This window comes from Aulostomus chinensis, chromosome 20 (genome assembly GCF_037954235.1).
Source record: "Aulostomus chinensis isolate RoL2024-O1b breed Wild chromosome 20, RoL_Achi_v1.0, whole genome shotgun sequence".
Classification (NCBI taxonomy): Eukaryota; Metazoa; Chordata; class Actinopteri; order Syngnathiformes; family Aulostomidae; genus Aulostomus; species Aulostomus chinensis.
In genome coordinates this window covers 20412419-20438739 of record NC_141339.1, presented here as the reverse complement: position 1 = coordinate 20438739, position 26321 = coordinate 20412419, and the positions used below count along the sequence as shown (strand labels likewise).

At 42.1% G+C, this 26321-nt stretch overlaps 1 protein-coding gene across 3 annotated transcripts in view; it reads right to left on the bottom strand.

Annotated features, from left to right (window-relative positions):
• Nucleotides 1-26321, bottom strand: part of pak5 (p21 protein (Cdc42/Rac)-activated kinase 5) — a 73927-nt gene that overhangs the window by 28762 nt on the left and 18844 nt on the right. The window contains exons 1-3 of one of the 3 annotated variants that reach the window (XM_086188961.1): nt 18951-19245; nt 11623-11846; nt 7760-7804 (exon numbers count right to left, since the gene is read on the bottom strand). In XM_086188961.1, the coding sequence (XP_086045087.1) occupies nt 7760-7804; nt 11623-11846; nt 18951-19005 (324 nt within the window). In that variant the 5' untranslated portion in view covers nt 19006-19245. Of the gene's footprint in view, nt 1-7759; nt 7805-11622; nt 11847-18950; nt 19246-26321 lie in introns of those variants that run through there. The other 2 variants (XM_086188963.1, XM_086188962.1) reach the window with 2 other exon arrangements.

Sequence of the window (26321 nt, the reverse complement as noted above, 5' to 3'; positions counted from 1 at the left end):
CAGGCCATAGTTTCAGTTCACCTGCCGCAGGTTTTGGTGTAGACGTGGAGGAAGGATTATCATCCCTGTAGCCTGTAATGGCGACATGAAAGCAAACTCAGCTCCTATGTGTTGAAAATCCCAATTAAAAATTTGGTCTGAATTAAAAGAAAAGAACAACTCTGCAATAAGGTGTGCTTTGCCCTGTCAGTTTCTAAATTTAAAACTTGTATAATCTGAGAAAAACTGTTGAAGTTTTGCTTTTATCCCCACATAGTTATCCATATGGATTATAGCCTGACTCCAGATAATTAGTCCTTTAGTTATTTTATTAATTTCTGTACAGTCTGTAAAAATGTGGCATTTTTGCTTATTTTCCATCACCTCTCTATGCTTAACTATTGAAAGATTATTAAGTTCCTCATCAGAGAAAACCTCAACATTTTTTGCCCTTCTCTATCACACACATGTATTACTTTTGTATATATTGCTTTATTTATGTGTACACCAATAACATACAAAGGCCAACTCGATTGGAATCATGTTATTTTTACAAAGTGAAAGGTTCACTTGTTCGTAGAAAAAAAAAACTGTCAACATTCACCTTTCTGGTGCCAGCTCGCCTCCTAATTGAGCCTTCATTTTCCTTGATTTCATTCTCTGCAGCAGGCAAAGCTGCGTATTAGGGAACCAATCTAAACGCTGATGGTGCCATTATTCTATAGTCGTTACACTGTGCAATCAACATTGACTTCTTAAGTCAAAGCTTTAAAAAAAAAAACCTCTCTGTATCACTGCCTGCGTGACTTCGCACGCTCTCATTTTAACGTTCCTGAAAAAGGAAACAGTGAAAGTTAAAGTAATGATGATCTGATATCAGCAAGAACATTAAGAGGGGACACGCTTAAGATTCTGGACCAGCTCCACATCTGACTCGTCTAGACTTCATTCAGTCCCAGCACTGGAGCTCATCCAGTCTCACTAACACATGGTCCAATGAAATGCTTCCTCTACACATGTAAGAACCACCAGTAAGAAACACACAGGTTTGTATTTCTGCCCCTGGTGCAGCACGGACCTGGTGACCTGCTTTAATCTGAAACACAATCTCTCTCAGCTCTGTTCCCATGTGTATATTTACAGCAAAACAACAAAAATAACTCCCATGCAGTTATTTATGAGCTCAAACTTGCTCTCTCTCAAGAAACACGAGTGAACAACCCTCACTCTGAGCTGCTCTAATTGATGGAATGTCACAGTTCAATGCTAAAAATGCAACATCAGCCAAAATATGCGACCCTGTTGACACTAGATCCCAAAAGAGTGTCAGCTCAGAATCAATGTAGCTGTTATAAGCCACCCTGCACCGTCACACTTTAGTCTATTGTGTTGTCTGTGTTGGCAGTGAGAACTGAGACCTGTTGCACAGACAAACCTGCGTAGCCAGCATGCCAGCATACCAGCGTGCAGCCTTGGCGAACCAAAAAACAGAAGCCTTTCAACAGCCCACCTGTAACTGTTTATGAGCGGTTGGTGCCTGGGGTTTGAACACTGCCACCTCCTTCGTCGCCGCCGCTGCCTGCTGCCACCTCCCAGCTGATTCCTCCTCGGTACTCGGGCTCCCTCCAGCCTTGATCCCCGTCGTACCTCGACCCCCCGCCATAACACGTCCCTCAGCCGCTGCCCTGGCAGCAGCTGCACCCACGTTGAACTGAAGACCCTCGGCCCCCGCAGAGACTACCCGCCGAGCTACCCAGTGATCATGTTTCCCCCCATCGTCGTCTGCCAGATGGTTGGTGGGTGTGGGTGCCTGGCTGTGCTGTGGTGTCTCTGAACCAAGTGACATTTACAGTCATGTTTATAGTTATCACCTTGTGCGCCAAGCCCATTGTCACGTGCTGTTACGGCTGCCGTGCAATGGCGTTCTCTCCCGTCTCAACATCTGCCTGAGAGATTCGCAGATATTTTAAAATACATGAAGAGTCAACAGGTCAATCAAAGTTCACCATCTGAAAAATATTTTTTTTGGTGTCATGACCACAGGGAGGTTTTAAGGCACCTAAGGTTGCTCACCTGCTATTTAGCGACAGCGGGAAAAAGTTATAATACACAAGTCTCCCTGATTAATATTACAATGATGCTATGATTCACAATATTAGAAGAAATCTTGTGACCTTTAATTCAAAAACTCAACTGTAGCCAACAAGGAGGCACCAAAATACTTTATTTAGCGCGGTAGTTGGTAGCAAATGGTAACAACAACAAAAAAAATCGCATCTCTTGCGATTTGGATATTGCACTTGGCCACATTTCAGTTTGGAGCTACTTAAGAAAACTGCACTTCAAGTTATCTGAAACTAGACCTACCTATAGAGCAACAAACTCCTAAAAGTGCAATTCCACAATGCTGCACTTTTCTATAAATGAAAGTGCCCACCAACATCCAAAATGAACAGAAACACTTAACGCCGTTGCATAACATTTACTGGCAATTCACCTTAATTCTTCCTCCAATGTGATGTAAGGTTGAGTTATTTCGAGTGCAGCTATAGAGGGTTTTGACAGCACAGAGACGTTTAGCTACCCAGAATATCACCAGAGCTCTCTCTCCTCCTACACTACCTACAGCACACTGAACCCACGGCTCAACACAAGAAGTTTCGACTCAGGAGGTCGTTTAGGGGAACGCAAGAAGGAACTGGAGAAGAGGAAGAGAGCGAAGGAAAGAGGGCACATCAGAATATAAACTCTAATTTATCTATAAAGACTCCTGGATTGCAGTGGTGGATAATGTGCTTTTGTTTTTGCTTCACAACTAAAGTACACTCTTTGTCACTGATATGCGGCCTACATACTGACGTTAATGCACGTCCTTCCTATAGCTCTGAACAAAAGTACATACATTACTGTCCGTTGTAATGCAAACCACTGATGTTCTCACTTTGCACTTTGTACTCTCACTCTCTCTTCCCGCAGTCCAGCAACACCAATTTATCTCTTAACATCATTCCAATTTCCCCAGCCTTCAAGTAGAGCTGGAAAACTCAAAGTTACTTATATAACCTTAATATTTTTCACTTTAAATGGCCTGCAAAATCACGACACTTACAACAACTATGAAGCTCACTTTCTGTGATTATCTTAATCACTGCCTTAAAACATCTCCCTCATATTCACTTCTTTTATCAGAATAATCTTAAGAAAACTCATTAATATTTAAGTTCTTTCACAGTTGCTTCATACCCACCAGGTGTGGGGTGGAAATTGGCAAGTTTTAGAGTACATATAATTCACACAGTTGTAACTGGTCAACCTGGGATTGTGATACCATTTCTTTTTATTTGAATTAGAACCGCACTGCCGTGTTTCGTGTTAAAGGGATAACAGGAGGAATTCACATATCAGGAAATACAATTGAGATTCTAGAGGGGTTTCATCCTCATCCAGGAGAGAGCAGTATGTTCTCTGAAGGACAGGAGGGGATTAGAGATGTTAAATATGCGCATATATTACTCTTGTGATCCTACAAGGTTCAGTTAGAATCAGCAAACAGTAGCAGCTCGCTATTATTAATTTTGGGGAATAAGCATGCAGTTGGTCTTGGTAAATCTGGATTCAGGAATCATGACGGCCCTTTTTCTTTTTCTTTTTTTTTGGAAATCCTACAGTAACACAACTACTGCCATTTTTGAGACTGCTTAACAATCCCATCCCAGTCTTTATCCATCCATACCATTACTGATACTTTTCTATTTTTGGATGGAAAGATAAACTTTTGACAAAAACTGACACTGATTTCATTAAAGTTTTTTTTTTTTTTAAAGACTAGAGGCAATGGGTTTTGACTGTGGTTTAATTGATGTGTTTCAGCACTGATGTTGTGTTAAAGGCATTTTGCTTCCTCCCTATCCTTTACTTTAATGAAATGTCAAGCCTCTGATCGCTTTGCACATTCATCCATCCAAGAAAGTGCAATTTGCCCTTCAGTGACTCACCACTAGAGAGCTTGAACGATACATTTGAGAGTTAGTTGACAGCCGTTGCGGACAGTTTTTCTGCTGTCGTTTGTAGTCGATCTCCATTAATGCCAAAGTAAAATATGCAGCTGGTGTTTTCAAGAAGTAATGTTGGAGGGAAAATGCCTTTGTGAGTTGAAGACACCTAAAGATGAGTCACGGAAAGGCAAATTACACTTTTTGGGAGAAGTACCACTTTAATGACGGAGCCAATCATATAATGGTGTGAGGACATTGGAAAAACTTGAAATTTGACCTATATAAGACAAATATAAGACATTTTAAAATAAGTTATCTCATTAGATTATTTGGATCTGCTTGTCCTGATATCAATAAGGTTGGACCTCACTGATTTTTGGGAAACCTGGAGGTGAGTCCTGATAGATCCCCACCCCGACAGTAAGTTTCGGGGAGGCTTCATCTTCCTTGAGTACAGCTGACTTTGGTCAGTTTGCCGATCCTGCAGGAGACAAAGCTCTACCACAGAGGAACTACAGAGTCTCGATCAACTTGTTGTTGTATAAAAGACGTAAATGTGATTACAAGGCATTTTAATAACCTCCCTGTATTCACATGGTACTTCCCCAAGCACTTGGTGTCACTGCTGCTCTAATAATGACCTACATACTACTGGTAATGAAGGTAATGCTTCGAATTCTTTTGTTCAGCACATGATAGGTATCTCTCCATGTTCCAGTTGAAAATCTAAAGTGATACAAATGGGACAAGCTGAGGAAAGCCATGTCCTGTAAAAGGTGGGCAGCTAAACTTCCCATTGAGGCAGGAAATGCAGAGGAAATCCAAGCGCGGCGCGAGGAATCTACTCTTTCTTCATCATGTTTCACCCCCAATCTATTCGCCACCTCATTTACGAGAAGCCTGACATCTAATATTGGCTGAGGGAGTACGTGTGTAAATTGCATGAACAGAGTGATACACACATGTACAAACACGTATAGGCATGCCAGCTGATACACATACAAACACACACACACAAAAAAAAACCAGCTCATCATGGTAAATTACCTCCTCGGCTCCATAGGAGTCGGCTATTTGAGGGTGTGAGAGTCAAAGTGCAACATGAGCCTGCCGCTAATGAATGCAACACATTAACACATGTAACCTGAAGTCACACACACACTCATACATCCACACATTTGAACCATTAATGTCAAACATGAGAAGTTTAACATATGATTTTATTTATTTTTTTGCAAGGTACTGCACTTACTCGTGTGCCACAACACAAGACTTAGAACAGTCAAACTGAAGAAGCTTTTTCAAATAAAACATGTAAATGCAGTTTGGGCACGGTGTTAGCCGTTATACTTCTGGATTAGCATGTGTGCTGAAGGCTGGTGGAGGAGAAAGGGGGAGGGGGTAGAGATGTGAGCCAAGGCTTTAAGCAATACTAATGCTCAGCTGAGATGAGCAGTTTGACAACAAGGCTACAAGCCTTGTGAATAAACGATGAGCGTACAAGCCAGAGGGCAGAGATAGTAGTTATTTCAGCATGATGACCGCACCAACCCCTCTAACTGCTCTATGTGAACACACACACACACACACACACACACACACACACACACACACACACACACACACACACACACACCGATACACATATGCTCCGGACAGGCACACATGCACAAACACACCCTATGCTGACCTTACTCTGCTCATTAGGACAGAAGTGGGCGTTAACCAGACAGGAGACAGCTTTGTCCACCTGGTTAGTGCACACACACGCACACACACACACACACACACACACACACACACACACACGCGCGCGCGCGCGCGCACACACACACACACACACACGCACACACGCACACACACACACACGCACTCAGCAGACAGAGCTGGGGGGGGAAGACTGCCATGTAGAGGAAGCCTTCTGTCAATCAAGTGTCAGGCCAACCAGGGGAGAGGGATATCAAGCCACAACTGAGACACTATAAATAAACGTGCCCACCTTGGGAGTCCGGGTCACAAACACCAACACACACACTGACACCGACACCCCCCCCCCACACACACACACACACACACAGACTCTAATGCCATTAGAGAGTAAACTGGAGAGGAGGCCTCAGCTTTTGTGATGACATATTTTTGTTGACCGAACTAGAGGTTAGCATCACCACGGTTTCCTACGACCAAATGACCTTTAAACTGGATTTGAGATTATTGTTGAGAATCTCTGTGGCAATCAAAAGTTAAGCAAGATTATCTTTACAAATGAAAAGACCCTTTATAGTTTTTCAAAACGTACAAAGATGTGCTATGCTATGGATGAACTTGACCTGATTCATGACATCATCACCACAACTACCTTTTTATTATTCAATGTCTTCAACCTCTGTAGGCTCGTGTAGACAATCTTTAGTAACCACCTGAAACATAACAGCTATAAAATTGGTGCGTTTTATGCTGTGGAACAAAGCATCAAAACTGTGGACCACAGACCACATTTCAGGCATTTAACCGAAAACCCATCCAAAAAAATGTCCACTGACTCTTAGACGAGGCAACCGCACATTAATGCTTCATGTTTCCAAGTTTAAGAACTCATTCCTGCGCCACTCTACACCCTCACGGTAACTACAAATATTACAACTTCCTCCATTTGCCTCTTTAAATCTACACACAAATTTGGCATCAAGTATTCTGAGACTGAGAGACTAGATGAGTTGTGACCTCAATTTCAACATCCAACTACTCCAACTGATGTTTTAATTGTCTAAAGGACTTACATTTGGGCACCAGTATGATGGTATTTTGTCTCTTGGGAAAACTTGATAAGTTTAATTCAAAAAAATGCTACTTTAAAGTTTGATTCTGTTATTGTGTCCGGTTTGTTTCATTACATCTGTGTGACACATGACATGATCTTTTCCACTGAAATTATCTCCGTCTGTTACAAGCTACATCCCGGAATCTGGCAGTGGCTCAAAGTTAATCTGACACAATGACCTTAGTTACCGAGGAGCATGAAAAGTACTATTAGTTCTTTCAATATTGGGCTATAAAAAGATATGGCCGATATGGGAATATCCTGTCTGAACTTGCTAATTAAAAACTGTCGACGAGCACTTTGTAACAGTCAAGTGCACTGAAAATGCAACAGCAGCAAGAAAAAAAAAAAAAGTACTCTCAAAATATGTTTGGTTAACTTGTTTTGTGCTTGCTCAGTAGATGTGTCATTAATGCACATACTTGAAAGGATTCCAGATGTGTAGAGAGGAGAGGAGAGGAGAGGAGAGGAGAGGAGAGGAGAGGAGAGGAGAGGATTTTTTTATCAGGAGGTGCAGAGCAGAATCAGCTGTCATGGCAACATGCACTTCACATCTCAGCACCCATCATCATTATTATCATCATCATCATCATCATTATCAGTGGCGCTCCATGGAAAGGGAGAAACACGGGAACATGCCGCTACAGTTCATCTAGTCTGTTCTGGGGAGGCTCATGCGAATGAAACAAAAAAAAAAAAAAAAAAAGAGAGTGGAAATGAGGTCCAAGAAAAGACTTGGCAGAGCGATGTAGTTATGTCATGTGTGGAGTCATTCTGTGTTTCTCTCTGTTCCTGCTGACACACCACCTCCACCTGAACGCATGGCAGCAGGCAGCGGAGAAGAGATGTGGTAACAAAACAGCGGGTTGTGATTAGGTGAGTGCGGTCGACAAAAAAAAAAAAAAAAAAAAAAGGAGGGGAGGGGAGGGGAGGGGGGTTAACAAAAGGGAAGAGGAAGTCATACTTTGGGCAACGGCGTTTCGGATGACCGGGCTTTCTTGGGAGATATCTGTGAAGAGAGCAAGAGAATTATTTTCTTGTTTCCCCCTCTTCAGAGATATCTCCAATGGCATATTGCTGTTCTTTGTTATGGGGATTTTGTGGATGTCTCATCACGCATTTTCTTGTCAGCAGGACCTGCAAGTGGCTCCTTAGAGACTACAGCTGGATGATTTACGTGTGCACTGTCTCATGAGCTTCAGTCCAGTGAGACCAGGGGCTGCATTGCTACTGTATACAGCAACATCAAAACCAGAAATGGGAAACTGTGTTAAAATGGTGTAAGCAGAAGCTGTAACACACACAAGACGATGGATCCTGGGGGCACTGGGTGAGCATGGCGTAAGTGCATTTGGGGCGTGTTCAATCTCTTCAAATTCTTTAAAATCAGGTGCAAAGTCAGGCGCAAAGGATTCCTTTTATCAATTTTGCATCTTTTAGACACAACATGAATTAAATCATATCTATTTTCTGTCGCCTTTTATCTGGAGTCCATCATTCCGAAGAGCACAAGGCGTCCACTCACTCACGGGGGACTCCGTCATCTCCACTTTGTTTGCGATGCTCCTCCTTCTGCTTAGTTTCACTATAGCATTTGCCTCAAGTGTGCTATAAAAAAATGAGCTAGGTAACAGGTTTCTGCAGCTTCCTATGTGCAGCACCGTTCCACGCGGATATTCCTCACATCCAGGCGTAGAAAAAACAGTGTAATAGGCTCTCTTTGAGTGAATCAGCTGGTGTATTGATCACCTTGCAGGAGCACACTGTGTATAACAGAACCACATATTTGGAAACAAGGTGTAAAAGCAGACGCACCTCAGTGTATCGCTATTGAAAACTTGAAAGAATTAATTTATTTTATGCAGTGGAAACAGTTTATTTAGTTGCCTGTCTGTCCCCTAAAAAAAAAAAATAAAAAAATCAGAAGCTTAAGTTGAATTGTTATCAGTCTGTACTGCTGCTCCTCAAATGTCCTCTCATATTTGCTACAAAGACGCTGCCGTGCGCATGGAATCATCTACAATTACAGGAAGCAGCCTTTTTAACCTTTAAGTAAGTAATAAAAGACACAGCAGCTCATCAATACACCACATAATAAAGAAATAATCTAAATAATGAGCTCAGGATTGATCAGGAAGACGACTACAATATTGTTACATCCTGATCGATCTTGCGTCAGGAGATTTAAGTAACTGTCACAGTTAAGCTGCTGCGCCGTGTGTGTAAGTGATTTTCTTAATGAGGAGACGATGAGGAGAGATCCCTCCTGGTTTCAATACATGTTGAATATCTGTGTGTCTTTGGAGGCTGCGGGGTCTTCCGGTTCAAGCCGAGGTGAGGTATTGCGCATCGTAATGTTTTAGGTGTGGTCTTTGTATGCGGGGCGTACCCCCGCCTCTGTGACGGATCTTAGTCTGAGCAATGCGTCCGCTAAATAGCCTGGAACAAACTACACTAGTGGCTTCAGACTGAATTTTGCTGGTTAATGGTGCAAACTTTTTGAACTGCACCAAGAGAGGAGCACGCAGACAATGCGCATGATGACATCAATTTTAAACACACCTGTACTTTGCACCACTTTGCACCCGGTCACACAAGCTGTACAGAACCACAGACAAGGTTGGAGAAGAGTAAAAACACCACCTTTTACACTGTGACGAAGAGGTGTGCATATGTACATAGAATGCAAGACAGGAGTGACTACAACCCAAAGAAAGGCGCACAGGAATGAGACGCATTTAACAGATATTCAAGTAGGAGTAAATTACTTCATAAAAAAAGTGTTAATGTGGCATGTTACTAAGAACCAGTGAACAACAACACATCAGAGGAGACACTCAGAAGGGTCAGAGAGGGGGATCACAATCATGGGGGAGGCCAGGAGGAGAGATGGACACAGTTGGAGGGAAAAAAAGATATATATGAAGTTTTATTAAATCATCCGTTTAAACCTGCATTAAGCATAGTTTCACCAGCAGGGACAGAGGGAGTCCAAAACAAACAAAAGTGTTTTATTTTTTCTTTCTCCTATCTCATGTCAGTTTGTACTGCCAGACAGCAGACACAAACCCACATGAACATCCACTAGTTTTGGAGCCGCCTGGTGAAAACTGTCACTTTGCCATATATGTCATAGTCACTTGCTCATGTTTTGGTCTCATCTGCTCACAAAGAGGGTTTTTGTTTTTCTATCATTTTTTTGGACATAAAAATCTCAGCTGCGAGATATACTTGTTTCTACAATTCCACCCTTTTTGATCCTCTGTTTACCTCAGATCTCCATCGCTTTGAGCTCGGCGTACAGTCGTCTTGTCAGAGCTTGTTTGCCGTCTGTGCTGTATACGGTAGGTTGCAGAGACTGATGAGAGTCTATGTGCAACCACCGACCAAAAAGAACAAAACGCGGCAGAGAACACTGATTTGGCAGTGAATTCTCAGTGGGTTTGACACTATGGAGACAGAGCCCTGCTTACACCGGAGGAGAAACGATGCATCACTCTCCGTTGACTTTGAATTGCATGAAGGTACCTCACTGTCAATTCTGTCAGCCAGCAAATGAATAAAAAAAGCCTAGAGGCTGCTGTGTGGTAGAATGCGCCACCATCAGGGTAAAGTTTTCAAAAGATCTGAGCTCAAACACTGAGCCATTCAGGACACAGCATCAGCAGGAAGAATGGGACAACTGTGGGATTCTGACACAGTTTACAGATGTGCTACTGTCGCCTTTTCACTGATAGATAAGTAGTTGTGTCAGTTTTAGGTGACTATATTTCCCTGAGGAATTTTGACATGATGCATTGTGTTTTAGTGGAATATGGACACATCAGAAGGCTATGTAGTGATGTCATCCAGTTTCTACCTGCAGTAGCAGTGACACCGAACGCCAATGACATGAAATCTAAAATAGTGAAATATAGTGTTTTTAGCTAGACAGGCATTTTGATAGGCCACTGACATTAGAACACAGTTTGGCCACAGTTTGAGAACGACGAGCTGTGCATGCTCATGGACTGTATAATGGTTGGAGTGTGACAGGTGACTCCTGTTTTGAAGCCTCAAAAATGTTTTTTGGACTATCTTTATTGTATTTTTTTATACAAAAAAAGGGGAGGAGCTGAAGCAGAGCGAGGGGAGCATATTATTGAGCTGCCAGTCAAAGTGCCCACGTCATTAAAAATGCTTAAATTGAGGTCTTAGTTTAATCTAAACGGCTGGGTTATATAAAACTTCTCCACGCTTCCAGATGTCATGGAAAGGGGGGGAACGTGTTCCAAAACTTTCTTGACCTAGGCTGTAACACTTTTATCCATATTTTAAATTTGGGCATTTAAACATGAGTTTTAACTTGTTTTTGGCAGTTTGAGGCCAATTTCATTTCACTTTTCACCCCTGAAGGTTGCTGCGCGGTTGTGCTCTGTCTCCATAAGGAAAGTCATCTGATTCACTGTTACTTACTGTAAATGTCAGAATTAAAGCTTAATGCAGTTTAAAGCAGTATGATGGGATTCTAATTTAATATATTAGGCCAAATATACAGTTTGAAGTGGCCAGATGGAACTGGAGACGTAAAAATCAGTAGGGAGTGGAGAGGTGAGAGACACTGAGGTGAGAGCCAGTTACATCAGAACAAAATAAAGAAAAGTGAGAAAATCATAACAGTGGGCTCAGTTTCAGGAAGGACATCTATGAGTTGGTGCAGACAAAGTGAGTGAAGGTCGGGCATTTATATTGGACAAATATGATACGGAATGTTGACGCAAGAGATAGAAAATGATAATGATTCGTCCCCAGTGCGTAGGCTTGTTGCCCTCTGTGCATTCACTCTACCTTCATTGGTGCCAGCTGAATTGGGGTGATGTAAGAGGGGTCCACCATGGGCTTGGGGCGGTTGGCAGTGTCCGCCAAGAGGCTCTGCCATTGCTGCGGCAGCCCGGTGAACTTCTGCTCCCGTGGGTCGAAGCCCGTGTGGACCCGGTGCTCAAAGTTAGACGGAGCTGAGATCTCCAGCCGTTTCTTCTTCTTCCCAAACATGCTGGAAAACCCTGACAAACCTGGCAAGGAAAAGAGCTGTAGGTTAATATTTGGATTTCATTAACATTTTCATACCACAGTGGACTGAGTTAAATATAAAAGCAATCAAAAAGCAGAACTAACTTGCAGGCATGGATGGTAAAAACCCAAGAGATTTCTGCAGTGATTTTGGAAGAAGTAAGAGAAGTCTGACAGAGATTGGCTGTAACAACCAGTTTCAAAGTGAATGTTTGCTGTGCTGTTGTTGTGTATTCTGCTGTCCTGTGGCATGCTAAACCCAATCTTACACTGCTGCAGGATACAAACAAGGCAAGAACAAGCACAAATGTCCAAACATGCTAAAAAAAAAACAAGTGTCTACTTTGATTATGTAACATAAACATCAGAAAAAAAAACTGTTAGCTGATGCACTGAAGCAAATAAAAGGAAGAAAAAGGATGCCAACTTGAGATGCTTTATTCTGTAAGGTTAGATGTTGATTTACATATAGTCTATTAACACTGTTAGGAGCTAATCATCCATGGCTGCTGCAACCTTCCTGAGGTGATTTGGGTGGATTGATGGTGTCCAGTCACAAGGGAAAAATGTCATGATGGTTGGTGAGGCTGTGAAAGGAGTCTATTGTGTTGTTCTTTTTCTAGGAGGCATTGTCCTCCGAGAAAAACAAAGTCATGCTTCTCCTCCTCCTTGTCTTATTCTCTCTCTCTCTCTCTCTCTCTCTCTCTCTCTCCCTCCAATTCTCTTATGGTGTTTGCACAAATACCGTTTGTAGTGCCAGAGCAGACAGTACCACTCATTCATACAATTACATAAGTGTATTATATATAGAAAGAGATGCATATCTGTGCAAAACAAGCAAGCGCCCCTTACTTAAGGAACCACTTGAAGAATTTGATGTCAGTATATTAAATGTTAGGATTTTTGTTGGGATTAATGAGGACAGACAGGAACTTGAGGGGGCCAGATCACGGTTTGGGCACAAAGTAGAGCTGTTTGGACATGTGTGGAGGAGAGACATTATTGGGAAAAAGATGGATGCCCAGGATGGAGCTGCCAGACAAGAGAAAGGCCAAAGAGGAGGTGTTTGGACGTGGTTGTGTGCAGGTGGTTGGCAAGACAGACCAAGATTCAGAAAGAAATGGAAACAGAAGATCTGCTGTAGTGAACCCTCATGGGAGCAGCCGAATGAAGAGGAAGAAGTACATTTTAGATGCAGAGTTTTGCCCTTAAAATGAAAATGGCACAATGGCTGTTATTGTGTTTCAAAAACACTGCGTAGCTACTGTTGCTATGTCTGGAAAGCTTTCTTTTCTATTGTGGCACATGCATTTTGCAATATTAGCAACTGCAGGACTAAATTTCACAGGATTTGTTACACAATCACTACACCCAAGTAAACAAAAGCTGACAGGTCTGATAAACTGTAGCTACCTCACAGAAGCTAACATTAAAGCTAGCACCTGGTTGAAGCTGCACAAGGACAGTTTCAGGCAGGCCTAAAAAGGACTTTTTTAAATGAAATCCACACTTAAGCTTATCAAGTATCACAACACAACAACAGAAATCACCAAAAAATCTTATTCCATGATTACGCCTTGAACAAACATGGCCCAAAAAATGTAATCATGGGAATCTCAACCGTTTCCTTCCCTTTGCTGTGGGATAGCCAGACAGACCAAATTAGAGGCTTTAAACAGGAAAGATGGAGAGATAGATTGATGGGATAGAGGGATGAGTGGGGGGATGGGTGAGAGCAGAAGATGAGAAGAGAGAGAGAGGAAGAGTGGTCATGGAGGTTATGGAGTAGCAGAAAAATGATCGGATGGAGGAAACGAGGCAAAGAAAAAATGGAGAGAGGAAGGACGGAAGCTGAGAAGGGCTTAAGGCTTTTGTGATGCACACAGCGCAGCACAATCATGGCACAACAGATTACTATGCAGCACAGTGCTGCCTTGAGAAAGCTCAATACTGGATCAAAAAGGTGTTAAGTCATAGATAGAAACCTCATTCCTTCATCCCAGAGGCATGTTTACTAAACTCTGCCTTGTGCTGCATTCAGTCTAAGCCTTAGTTTACACTGCAGTGACTCAAGGATGTATCACGTCAACTGCGGGAGAAAATAAACAATGTTTGGGGGATTTAATGAAATAATTCAAAATAAAGATTTCATCCAGTGATAGATCAGGCAGGCCAAGTCTACTCACATCGACCAGTCACCTCCCAGCAACCACAGCTATGCGTGAAAGGAGGAAGCAAACCCGGGGTTTGCTGAGCCAACACACACGCCTCCGCTCAGGCTGTACATTTATTCTCTTTTTATTTTTCTGAGACACAATGTTTCCACAAGTAATGGTTGTTCTTTTAAAAAAAAACAAAAAAACAAACACTGAGATTTTTCCTTACATACAAAATGTAATACCATGTAAACTTGTTCCATACAGATAATTTCAGAATCGGTAAATAGCAATCAGCCTCAAATCAGTTGCAAAACATCCGCAAATCGGATATTGAAAAAAGAATTCAAACAGAAAAATATCCCGCATCTCTGATATTTATGTTGTGTATTATATATTAAGTGCAGTTACTGTATTTAAGGTGTCACATTTTTGCTCATATTTCATATGCATTCTTCATATTGATGTGCTTTTCTAAACTGTTAGAACATATTAACATCATGTCTGCTTCTTCGAAATTCTGCCAAAATTAATGTTTAAAGCTCTGCAATTTCAAACTGTTTAGGGATGAGGGGGCCTGAAATATATTTGTGATGTGAATACAGACAAGAGAATGTACTGAGATTTGACTTTAAAATTTATGTATGAGCCCTGAGAAATGTAACAGGACCAGCAGGAAGGATTTTAAACGACACCAGAAGGATAAATATAATAGTTGAAGGAGCATCAAGTAAATCATGTTGTGTTTTTCGGTGCCAACCACTGGAAACATCTAATCAAGCAGCATGTGACATCAGAAGAAGCTACATTTTCTTTTATGCTCCAGAGTCAGAACACATTTTTTTAAATATATTTGCACAATGGGGTGTAGTATGAAGTATCAAATGACGTAAATACTCTCGCTACTCTCTCAGCCTCTGTCTTTTTCATTTTTGCTGAGCTGAAAATCAGGTCTTATGCAACGTGGACATGTCAGCAACCCCTTCCACTTCTGGCTCTTGTCCACTTAAATCTCCATGAATCGAATCAAAGTTTCTGACCTTGATTCTATTTTTAGTGAGGTGGCCTCTGCAAGATGGAATACAGACAGGGAGGCATTATGGTGATAAGTAATTACATCCCCGATTTAAAGTAAATGAATGTCAGGGATGAAGAAAAGATCATCTTCAGGGAGAGGAGCAGACGGCAACGTGCAAATATTTGGTAAATATCGACAGCAAAATCGCCTTCTGGAGACGCCGCACTGACACAGTGACTAAACAGCGCTCGGCACTGAATCAGCTACTGAATCATCAGCTGACGCAAATGTGGTAGTTGAGGCCCTTGTTATCATAGAGGAATATACAAACACTAACAAAAATCATAATGCTGTAACCAACCAGTATACATGTGTCTCTCAAAAATCCAGGTTACATGTTATCCACCGGCTGAGTAAAAGAGCATGGTGCTTTTTTACAAGTGCCTCATACCTGCATTCTATCTAGTGGCCAGCAGGGGGGAGCCCAATGTGACACCATCCCTCATCCTCACTTGATTTATTACCTCAGTAAAAATGTCCTAATGAGATTAAAGTCTCTTTTCAGAGCAGCAGTTTTGACATGTCATTGCAGGGTTAACAAAGGTGTAATTAATAACATTAATTATGGTCTTGTTCAATTTATATTTTGCATGCTGGCTTTAGGGGAATTGCTGTGACATATTAAAACTGAACTGGACCAGAATGAATTGTGTTAATTACACCTGTGTTTACCCAGCTATGACTCATCAAAAATGGCTTCCTCAATGCAACAACGTGTTCCTTTTGTGTATGATGCTTTAATTTCAAGTAAAACAGGTAATAAAGCAGTGTATGCTACCATGTCACTTGTCTCTAACCTCTTGTCCAAAATATGAATCCTTATATACAGATGACAGTCTTATCCATTATGAGCTTTGGAAACGAAGCTGATTTGACAGTAACCTAGAGCAGACAGCATGAGACTCTGTGGTCCGTAGACAGCCACAGTTAAGATGGAGACCCCTGACCTAGATGGCGCGTCTTGGGAATGAGATTATGAAAGGCTGGTGGGATTTAAGTCGTCTAGGCCGAGAGACACAACAGCACATGCAGATCCACCACACTGAAAGCATGCAAAATAGCAGACAGATACCTCACATATTCTAAAGCTTTAAGAGAGAAATAAGGGCGCGCTGCTGCTCTCTCACAACAGTCAAAACTGATTTGGACTGAAGTACTTCAAGTCTCGGCCTCTGGGAATAGCCTCCATAGAGAGGTCGGGGAAACCACTTCTCCCGGCCTCCACATAAGCACCTCTTGAGATGTAATTTATGGGCAGATTGTAAAACACTTTGTGAAGTTTCACACTAATGCCTGGAAGGTTATTCTGCCAAAGAGTAACAATGTCAAGCTCATGAGAAACTGCACCAGGTAATATACGACAGGGACTCTATAACGTGCAGCGGCGCGACACTAAAGTGAACCGTGACTGTGTATCTATCAGGAAGTGCAGGTTTTATGTATACACTCATAAACCTTGAGTCTAAATGTGTGAGCTAATTGAACCCTGCATAAATAAAAAGTGTGTTTTTCTCCTTTTTTATGAGGTTGTTATAGTTAAAGTTCAGGGAACTAGTCATCAGCACCTTCCCTTTCTATTCAAATCAGGTTAGCATCACTGATTCAACCGTCGTATTGACTAACTGTGATGCATTATTCCAGTCGACTGAGCATAACTCTGTAAGTGCACCTAAACCCTCTCACTCTTGTGGGCTTCAGGTCTCATAACCCAAAACTCTTCACGCTCAAAAACAGAGGTATGAGACAAGAGGAGTTCTGTACTTACAGGTATACATTAGAAGAATGTGCCTTCAAAGGTACTTTTGTTACCTCAAAAGTACAACATTGGTTGTCAAGAGGCCAGAAGTGCACCTTTTAAGTTACAGAAAAGCTACAAAGTGAACTGAAGGGTACAAAACTGTCTTGTCCTCCCCAGTGAAAAGTATTTGTGCACATGAACACACACATACCTCTATTTCTGAGTGTGTTCTTTCTAAGAGGGCAGCACAATGACACCGGTGCTTCACACCAAGAAAGTCCTGGGCACAGACCCAGGTGTTCCCAGGTACTTTCTGTGCTGTTCTCCTTGTATTTGCGTGGGTTTTTGAAGGGTGCTTTGGAGAGTATATATAGCAGATATACTTCCACCCATGTAACACTTTATCTCTTCACTTAAAATGAAAGGAACCACGGCCGCAGCCATTAGCTGATGCTCATCAGGACATGACCCTTTGCAAATCATCCCCCCACTCCCAGTAATATTTCCATTCAAGACAATCATCTCATACTATCCTAAACTATATAAAAATACTCTGATAGTGACACAGTCTTTGTTGGTGCATGTACAGTGTGAGCTTCACAATGCAGATTACATGAGCAGGGTTTGACAATATAGAAGGCTTCTTTCACACTCATTGATAAGAGTGTATATTTTATCTGCACTCATCACAAATCTGATTTAATGAGGTGCACAAGAGAGTGTGATTTGACGCATCAAGACTGAAATCGCAATATGACCCAATGTGACATCACAATTGCAGGAGGTGCAATGTTTTGATAGTTAAATCTGTCATAACATCAAAACAATGCAGCGAAATGAGGTATAACGGGGCAACAGAGATGCCATGGGGAACAGCTCGTGGCTCTGCTCCCACCGGACCAGAGCTTAACAACAGTTGACCAAAAAAAAATAAAAAATCAGACGACCCATCAGGAGCAGCAGGTTTGGGTCGTGATCAGCCTTCACGCCCTTGAAATTCAGGGCCAACTTAGAGGTGAGTCACGGGGCTAATAAACCGGGACAGAAACGGGCTCGGATGGTACGGTGTATTCCCAGCTTCACATTCAGTGGGGTGTTCCAAAAACACACTTATATGAGAGATGCTCAATACAGGTACGGTACATCGAACCACCTCCAGACACAGACTGAACACTAACCTGGACAAATACTCCAGCACACACATCATTGTAAACAAATACACACAAAACACACTTAACGGGGCATGTCGTCCCAGGGCAGAGATCCTGATTCCCAGGCTGGTTTGTCTCCACACCATCTGTCACCATCTGAGTCTCCACAGGCATTTCCCCTTTTGTACAAAAACACCTCAACACACACATTTTCACTGGAACCTCTCCCGCCATGGAGAAAAATAGAAACCGTGCCTGTGTTTGGGTTTGTGTGTGTAAATACACCGTGTCCATGTTTGGTTCCACCACATTAATTTTGCACCCCTTAGATTGTAATTTAGGAAGCATATGTTGGTATTGAGATGCAGAACATTCACTCATGCACAAATATGCAAATACATTTCATACATAATTTAAAGTGCGACATGAAAAAAGGACACAAATTGCCTCTGATAAACAAGCAGAGGGAGGGGCCATGTTCACTCCTCTGATTGCTGCTACAATAATAGGAGGAGGAATCCCTAATTTAATTAAAAGGACACAGTTTCATAGTCAAAGTAGATGTGCACCATTTTTGTTCAAGGTAATATCATTTCCCCTCGTGTCTTTAAATGCACCAGTACTTGCTCTTAGGGACAGTACACTGCAAATCCCCATCAATAGTCTCTCTTTTCTGTTATCACTTGCCTCTGTTGTGTGCCGTTCAGTTCAGTCCCATTTGCATTCACTCCAAGAATTTGCTCCTTCAGATGATTTCATCGGCTTAAAACACTGTTTACACAGACGTGCATTTCACCTTCCATTCCCCGTAGATGTATTTGTAAAGTAGTAAACAGCTTTTTATCATTTTAACACTGTTTACAACTTGTTGGGAACTTCGCGTCATCCTTCACTCAAAACAAAATTAAAGCTTTGAGATGAAGAGGCTTCAGTTTGGTAAATTATAGCTCAGATAATGAACATCTTGAAATTGCTGCTCTTACCTGGCAAGGAATGAACAGTGTCTTTTAACCAATCAAACTGGTCAGGATAAGCCATGGCGAGACAGTCTGCTGCGATCAGATCCTTGTATGGTGTGTTGCTTTGATGTCTAATTGCGCTTCAGATAAATCCATTATTCACCTCACTTTTCTTTCAACAAAACAGATAACAGTGAATCCTCCTGCCGACTCATCACTGCAGAATTATGAGCCACGGATTCCCTGGAGGAGCAACACATCAGAGGAGAAAGCAAATTGAAAATTCAGGTCAGATCCAGGACCCTCTGCAGCCCCCAGCGAGCTACTACTACTACTACTACTGCTGCTAGCCTGCTGCTGCTGCTGCTGTGACTCGCCCTGCATGCATGCTCTGATAACTCCCAATGTGAGATGTACAGGGCACAAAAAAGTGCCTACGCCAGCAGCTCGGGCCAAGGCAATGCCAGACAGCTTAAGCCCGGACCCATCCCATTTCACTTTCATTGTTTATCTAACTCGTCCCAAACTCAGCACCCTCTGACCTTCACTGTCCTCCTCCCACTTGTCGGTTGTCAACAGTACCACAAAAACAACGGAGTGCAAGTGTCCTCTGTGCTCCGACAATCCACAGCACGGTGTTTGTGTCCGACTTGTCCTGTCAAACACACACATTCATGCACACTGATGCCAGCATGTGTGGATATCAACTTTGGTGTCAAATGCTGCACCACCAGTCACCCTATCAGTGCCTCTTTCACAGCGCGGCTCACAGAGAGGAAGACAGATAGCCTGATGGAGGAGATAAGATGCAGGAAAGAGAAAGAAACAGCTGGCGTGGTCAGCGGCTGTGACGGGCTTTGGCCATTTGCCGACCGCTAAGGGGACATTCAGCAGTGGCAGCCACGGACGGACCCTGTGCTGAGGGCGAGCACTCACAGCAGCGGCGCTACGCAGTCTGGATCACATTGTACAGTATTTAACTCTCACAAAGAGCCTGAGAGTGAGTGCATGGGGATTTAATACAGTATACCTCTGCCATGGCTGAGGGCCAAATTGAAATAAATGTATTTTGAGAGAAAGGAAGAATGGTTCCAGCGTTTATTCAGCTACTATCTGCTTCTCTTTTGGACTGTGTATGCGCACGCATATGTGTGTGTGTGTGTGTGTGTGTGTGTGTGTGTGTGTGTGTGCGTGCGTGCCAGTGTACATTCTTGACCATGAGGCTCATGAAACTTTTGCCTTTCATACAGAAATGGGGTACTACATTAAACGATTGCAGTTATTTTTACACTGCCCTACATACACATGGCAATGTGATGAACTTCGAAACACCAGACGTGGACTGTTTGTTCAAAACAACAATGGCTCCTGAAAACGTTAGTGTATATATATAAAAATACACATATATCACTTATATCAAAACTTTCTTTAGACAAGCAAAGAATGACAGAAGGTTTTTCTGGATAAAAAACATGTTTGAATTGATTTCCTGTGTATATATTATTAGCTAACTGGGAATTATCAGGGCCTGGTTTCATTGCTGATAAATAAATAATGTGCTAGCGGTTCAGTGCTTATACATTTTTTGAGGATACAGATCCTTCATTTAGTATCACAAGTATTTGCGATAGTAGTCCTATTGAAGGATTGCTGACTCAGCTTCTGTCCTCTGTGAATGCACAAACACAAACTCATCCACACACCTACAGCATCATAGATTTTTGGTTCAACACAACACCTTAAAATCCAGAAAAGAGATGCATTTTGAGTGCACCTTGAGTGACTTGCTTTGCCTGGAACAAACCAATAGATAGATAGTCCCAATCTGAGTTGTTTTGATTTCTTCTCATTTTAATATCCAACTAATCCCTACATATGAACGCAGAGGCTGATGAGTTCTGAAATTGATGTCTGACAGACCAAAGGCGTGGAAGATGCATCACTGCATACCAACGGAGAATGGTCTTTGCAAATCCTCCTCTTGTATTGCATATAGAGCATCTTATCACAAGGGGTAACTTGAGACGCATTCTAATGGCAGGTGTCCACGTGTGATTGGATCATGTAGAATGCATGTTCATGATACCAGGTCTGCACAGGGGCCAAGGAGGATGGCAGATGCGAATGATATATTTTCTTGTCTGACTGACGAAAGTGAATTTATATGCAATGATAACTGTTGATGTTCACACCACCGTATCCAACTTCCCCCTGCAGTTGTCAAAGGAATATGTCAAATCTACTTGTTAATATTTCTTTATAAGGGATTATACTGTCTAAAAACCAAACCTTTTTATCTTACCAAGATTTTACTTGTTAAGCAATTCTGTCTCATATGAACAATAATAAGTCCGACAAGAAATTGGACAAATATTTTTAACATGACCGTACTTGTACAACCGTCCAACCACTCATCCAAATTTGGGTCAGTGAGGAAGCTATTCCAGCAAACTCTCCCCCTACCACATCAACCAGCTCTGACTGGGGGATCCCGAAAGTGTTCCTTCATGGAGATTTAACCCCCCCCCCCCACACACCTGGTCCTCCGTCTGCCCCATGGGCTCCTCTCAGGTGGATGTTCTCAGAATGGCCCCCCCAAGGGATGTGCCCAGGTAGCATCCTGACTGGATGCCCACACCACCTCAACTGGCTCTGTACCTCACAGATGAGTGATTTTCTCACGTTATCCCTGAGGGAGACGCTGCCACCCTCCTGAGGAAACCAATTTTGGGCCCTTTTATCCACAATTTTTCATGACCATAGGTGAGGGTAAGAACAAAGACCGAGGTAGATCCGGAGTTTTGCCCTCTGCCCCCCCCCTTTATTTATTATGTAATACCCTTTTAAAGTCATGATAACAAACCAAATCTCCTTCAAATAGATTTATGTACAACTAGTTTGCTTTTCCACAAATATTGTAGAATAAAATCCAGTCGCTGCCAACATTCAAACTGTTTCCATGAAGTGTGACATCCTTGACAGAGGTCACAGAGAGGAGACTGCATAATGCTAAAGCTACTGTGGGCGTTATGGGAGGAGAAAATGCGTTTGATGGTTAAAAGAGCTGTGTAGCAGACACACCCCTCCACAAGTACTACGAGATATAAATAAACACGCCACCTTCAAGGGTCTCAGCCTGGCTCCCTCCCCTTGCCAAACATGCACACATGCAGGGGAGTAATGTAAGCGCTCTGGAGGTGGGGAGCTGGAGGCAAGGCTAAATAGAGAAGGAGACAACTAGAATTATGGCAGTTGAGGCTGGTTTGGCTATGCTAAATACTCCCCTCTTTAAAAGCATCAGCCCTCCACATGACTTATGGGTGGCTCCATCTTTAACTGTCAACAAGATGAATGCTTGCTAGTGAGATAAATGATAATTCCTCTAATGTATTTTAGGGTAAAGTATGGGCTGTCACTGTATTCTTTGGCAGTTTAATGATGAAACAATCCGAAGACAGAGAATTTGTGAAAGGGAGCTACCGTGTCTCTCACTGATCTTTCACTGCTGAGACAGAGGATCAGCTAAAGTTGTTGCTATCTCCTCGTGTGGTAACAGATGAATATAGCAAGGGAGGGTGACTGTGGGAGGTACTGAGAGATCAGGGGAGTTATCTAAATGAGATCTCTGCAGTCCTGAGGACAGAGATTGTGTCAGTGTTTGAGGAAGTGTGTGTCCGTGTGTCTGTGTGTCCCTGCGTTGAAAACTACTGCGACTGAAAGGTGATCTAAAACTAAAACAAAGGTCCTCGATGGAATCTCCTTTAATCATAAATGCTCACATGAATCTTAAGATTAAATCTCATTGGGAATCCAGTGTTTTCTGCATTATAAATGCAGAGGATTCCAACAGTGCCCAACTCCATCAAGGGGAAGTTTCTCAACACTTCCCTGCTCGGGCCCTAATTAAAGCATCAAGCAACAATGCACGGGCCCTCACACCTCATTATTTGTAGCTGTTCCAGTGAGCAAGAAGGAGATGAACCCTGATATTTGGACATTGCATGAAGGAGCAGACTTATAAGTACACTGTGGTGTAAATATCGCTTACTGTGCCCACTAGGAACACCTACAGAACAAATACTTACTATATATTTTACTGTGGGTGAGAACAACAGCGTGTCATTTTGTAATCAAGCTTACTTCCTGTAAACACAAGGTGGCATCAAACTTCCAGATGCATTCAGGCCAAGAATCTCATTAAACACGTTACTGTAAGTCTGGAAAAGATCTGACCGCCTCAGCATGGCAGCAATGTTTAACAAAAACTCACAGGTAAATATAACTGAAAGGGATGACCACTGCTTTTACTTGAGGTACCAGAATTCTCATCCATTCACCATTAATCCGTCACATCCTTGTCTGGGCCTTCTGCTGCACATTCGGCCCAGACATCCTTTTACCCAGCCACATCCCCCAGTTCCTCCTGGGGGCGTTCCCAGCCTCGATTAGATATGTTATCCTTGTCAGTCTGCTCCCAGGTCTGCTTCCAGTTAAAGGAGCATGAAATACCATTACAGGCAGTGCAGGAATCCCGTTTGTCTCCTTTCAAGGAAAGGCAGCTCTTCTCTGATATCCATGCACCTGAAGCCGAGACACCAGACAGGTCTCATCCACACCATCCCTCACCTATACAAATGGCCTCTCTCTTACATAGATCGTATGTGATCAGTCACTTAAAAAGAATCTTTCCCATTGCTCCACTGAGACAGGAACAGCCAGGTATGCTAACGTCAATGTCATTTCTATTGTTATCATGAAATAGGGGAGAATCTGTCTTTTCCATATATGACTGGGACAGGATTTGAATCCCTCTTGAACGCTTCTTTGATGCAATTCAAGTGTTTTTGATCTCATTCAAGTGTTAAAGTAGGTCAAATTCACTGCAACAGCATCAAAGAAGCACACCAGACACCTTTAGTGACAACACAAAATTACTTTTAAAAAGTAGTGGTGAGACATTAGATGTTGTAGTATGTCAAGAACCCACAGCCTAACTAGCACCCTTCAAATTTACACAGCTCATTATTTCACTGTCCGACCTGCGAACTTTACCATTTCAGCTCACTCTCCTCCCATCTAATGTTGTCTTCGGCTGCAGCTCTTTTCAGATAAAACCTTTAGAAACCAACTGTACAATCTGCTGACCAAATGCCCAAACAGACGCACTTAGGGACAAGCTGGTAAGTATAGTGGAGAATTTAGCAGCTTAAAAATCAGATATTTCCCCCTGGAGATAGTAGAGAGCAAAAACAGAACTAAAAGAGAGAGAAATTGGACTTACATTCAGCAGCTCCCACAGGAGGTTTGCTGTAAGCTATTGCAACACATCCAGTAATTCACAACACTGCTGCCAAAGCTGGTGGCTTTCTGGATGAAACTTAGATCCCGTTTACACCAGGTTTTAAAATAAGTCTTGGGTGATCATATCTCAAGTGGACAGTGAGACATATCACCATATACACCAGTGTCTGTCCTTTGTCTCCAAACATATCCAGGCCAGCGCAGGATAGCATTCACGCTGGTCCTTTGCTAGACAGTCGGGCACCGTGATGTGCTTTGAAAACAGGTTGTTTCAAGAACTAATATCCATATATATATATATGAACATATATGAACTGAACTAATATACATACATTAACTGAACTAATATACCTACATGAACTGAACTAATATACATATATAAACTGAACTAATATACATACATTAACTAAACTAATATACCTACATTAACTAAACTAATATACATATATAAACTGAACTAATATACATATATGAACTGAACTAATATACATACATTAACTGAACTAATATACCTACATTAACTAAACTAATATACATATATAAACTGAACTAATATACATATATGAACTGAACTAATATACATATATAAACTGAACTAATATACATATATAAACTGAACTAATATACATATATAAACTGAACTAATATACATATATGAACTGAACTAATATACATATATAAACTGAACTAATATACCTACATTAACTGAACTAATATACATATATGAACTGAACTAATATCCATACATAAACTGAACTAATATACATATATGCACTGTCACCAAAACAACCACCTTGTCCCAATTTGAATATTGACGATTCAGCACAGATTTAGCAACATGACAATGCTGGCACATGTGGCAGCCTGCTTTATAATTTGCTGTTTAGGCTCTTAGCCAACAGCCTTTTTTACCCATGCAGGCCATAGGTAGCTGCTTTTATAAAATCCCACCAACACAACAAACACCAAAACCTCTTCAAGTGCTCGGCTCAGTACATGAAGCAGCATATCAGAGATCTGTTGAGTGTCTGGCTTTTTGCGGTTGTTGTTGCATTCACCATAGAACACTGACCGATCATGATGCACGGCTAAGGCCTCCATTAGCCAAGTTGCTTATTGGCACAATAGAACTAATACATGGTGGACAATTAAAAATAACAACACGATGAAGCACATGAAAAGAAGGCCTTGCCATCTGGTATTAGTTTCAGTGCTGCAGGGTTAACATCTGTATGCAGACACCATCCACATCCAGACTGAACAGACAAATGTTTCCTTTTTCAAAACTTAAGAGTCGCCTTTTCATAGTCTTGCCATTTCAATGAGAACCTGTCAGACATTAAAAGAATGACTTGATGCAACCCTGCAGGGCACTCTGACAGATTTGCTTCAGTAGGAATCTGTGTTGTGTGTCTTTCTGGTTGTGGGATGGTCAGCTATCAGTGAGCCACAGCTTTGGTGGAGGGATTTCTCTATTGTCATGACAAATTAAGTCACTATCGGCCACATTCACGTACGTGAGAGAACGCTTCGATGCATGTCACCGCCCTCTAACTGTAACTTTCAGCACCCCCAACTGAACAAGACACCTTGATGGGAAACATCTACAAGGGCAAGAGGAGTCACAAACCTAGTGAAGCAGTCACCATCCCCCCAAGAATGTCTTGTAAATCTCCATCTCGATCTCATTTCACAGGAAACTGCTGGATTAAGTACCTCGCTAACTCAATGTTCCCACCTGTCTTACAGATTTAACCCAAAGACCCTCCAGGCAGCATGAAGAAGAAGTCGACACAAAACTAACGCATCACCTTAATAAGTTGATAATGCTAACTTACAGTATTGGCAGTCAGTAACTTTTATACATAACCAGCAGTTTTATAACAACATTAAAGGAACATGCCCCCTTTTAAAAAATCTGTTTATTCCTCATCCTCATTAGAGCCAGATGATAGAAAATCTTCTCTCCTCCTGTGCATGCATTAGGGACCCCCAGAGACCAGCTGAGCGCTAGTTAGCTTAGCACAATGGTTAGTTTACTTTTACTCAGCTTCCAAAAACTCTAGGTCCTCCACTGGTTCAGAAGCATAAGGA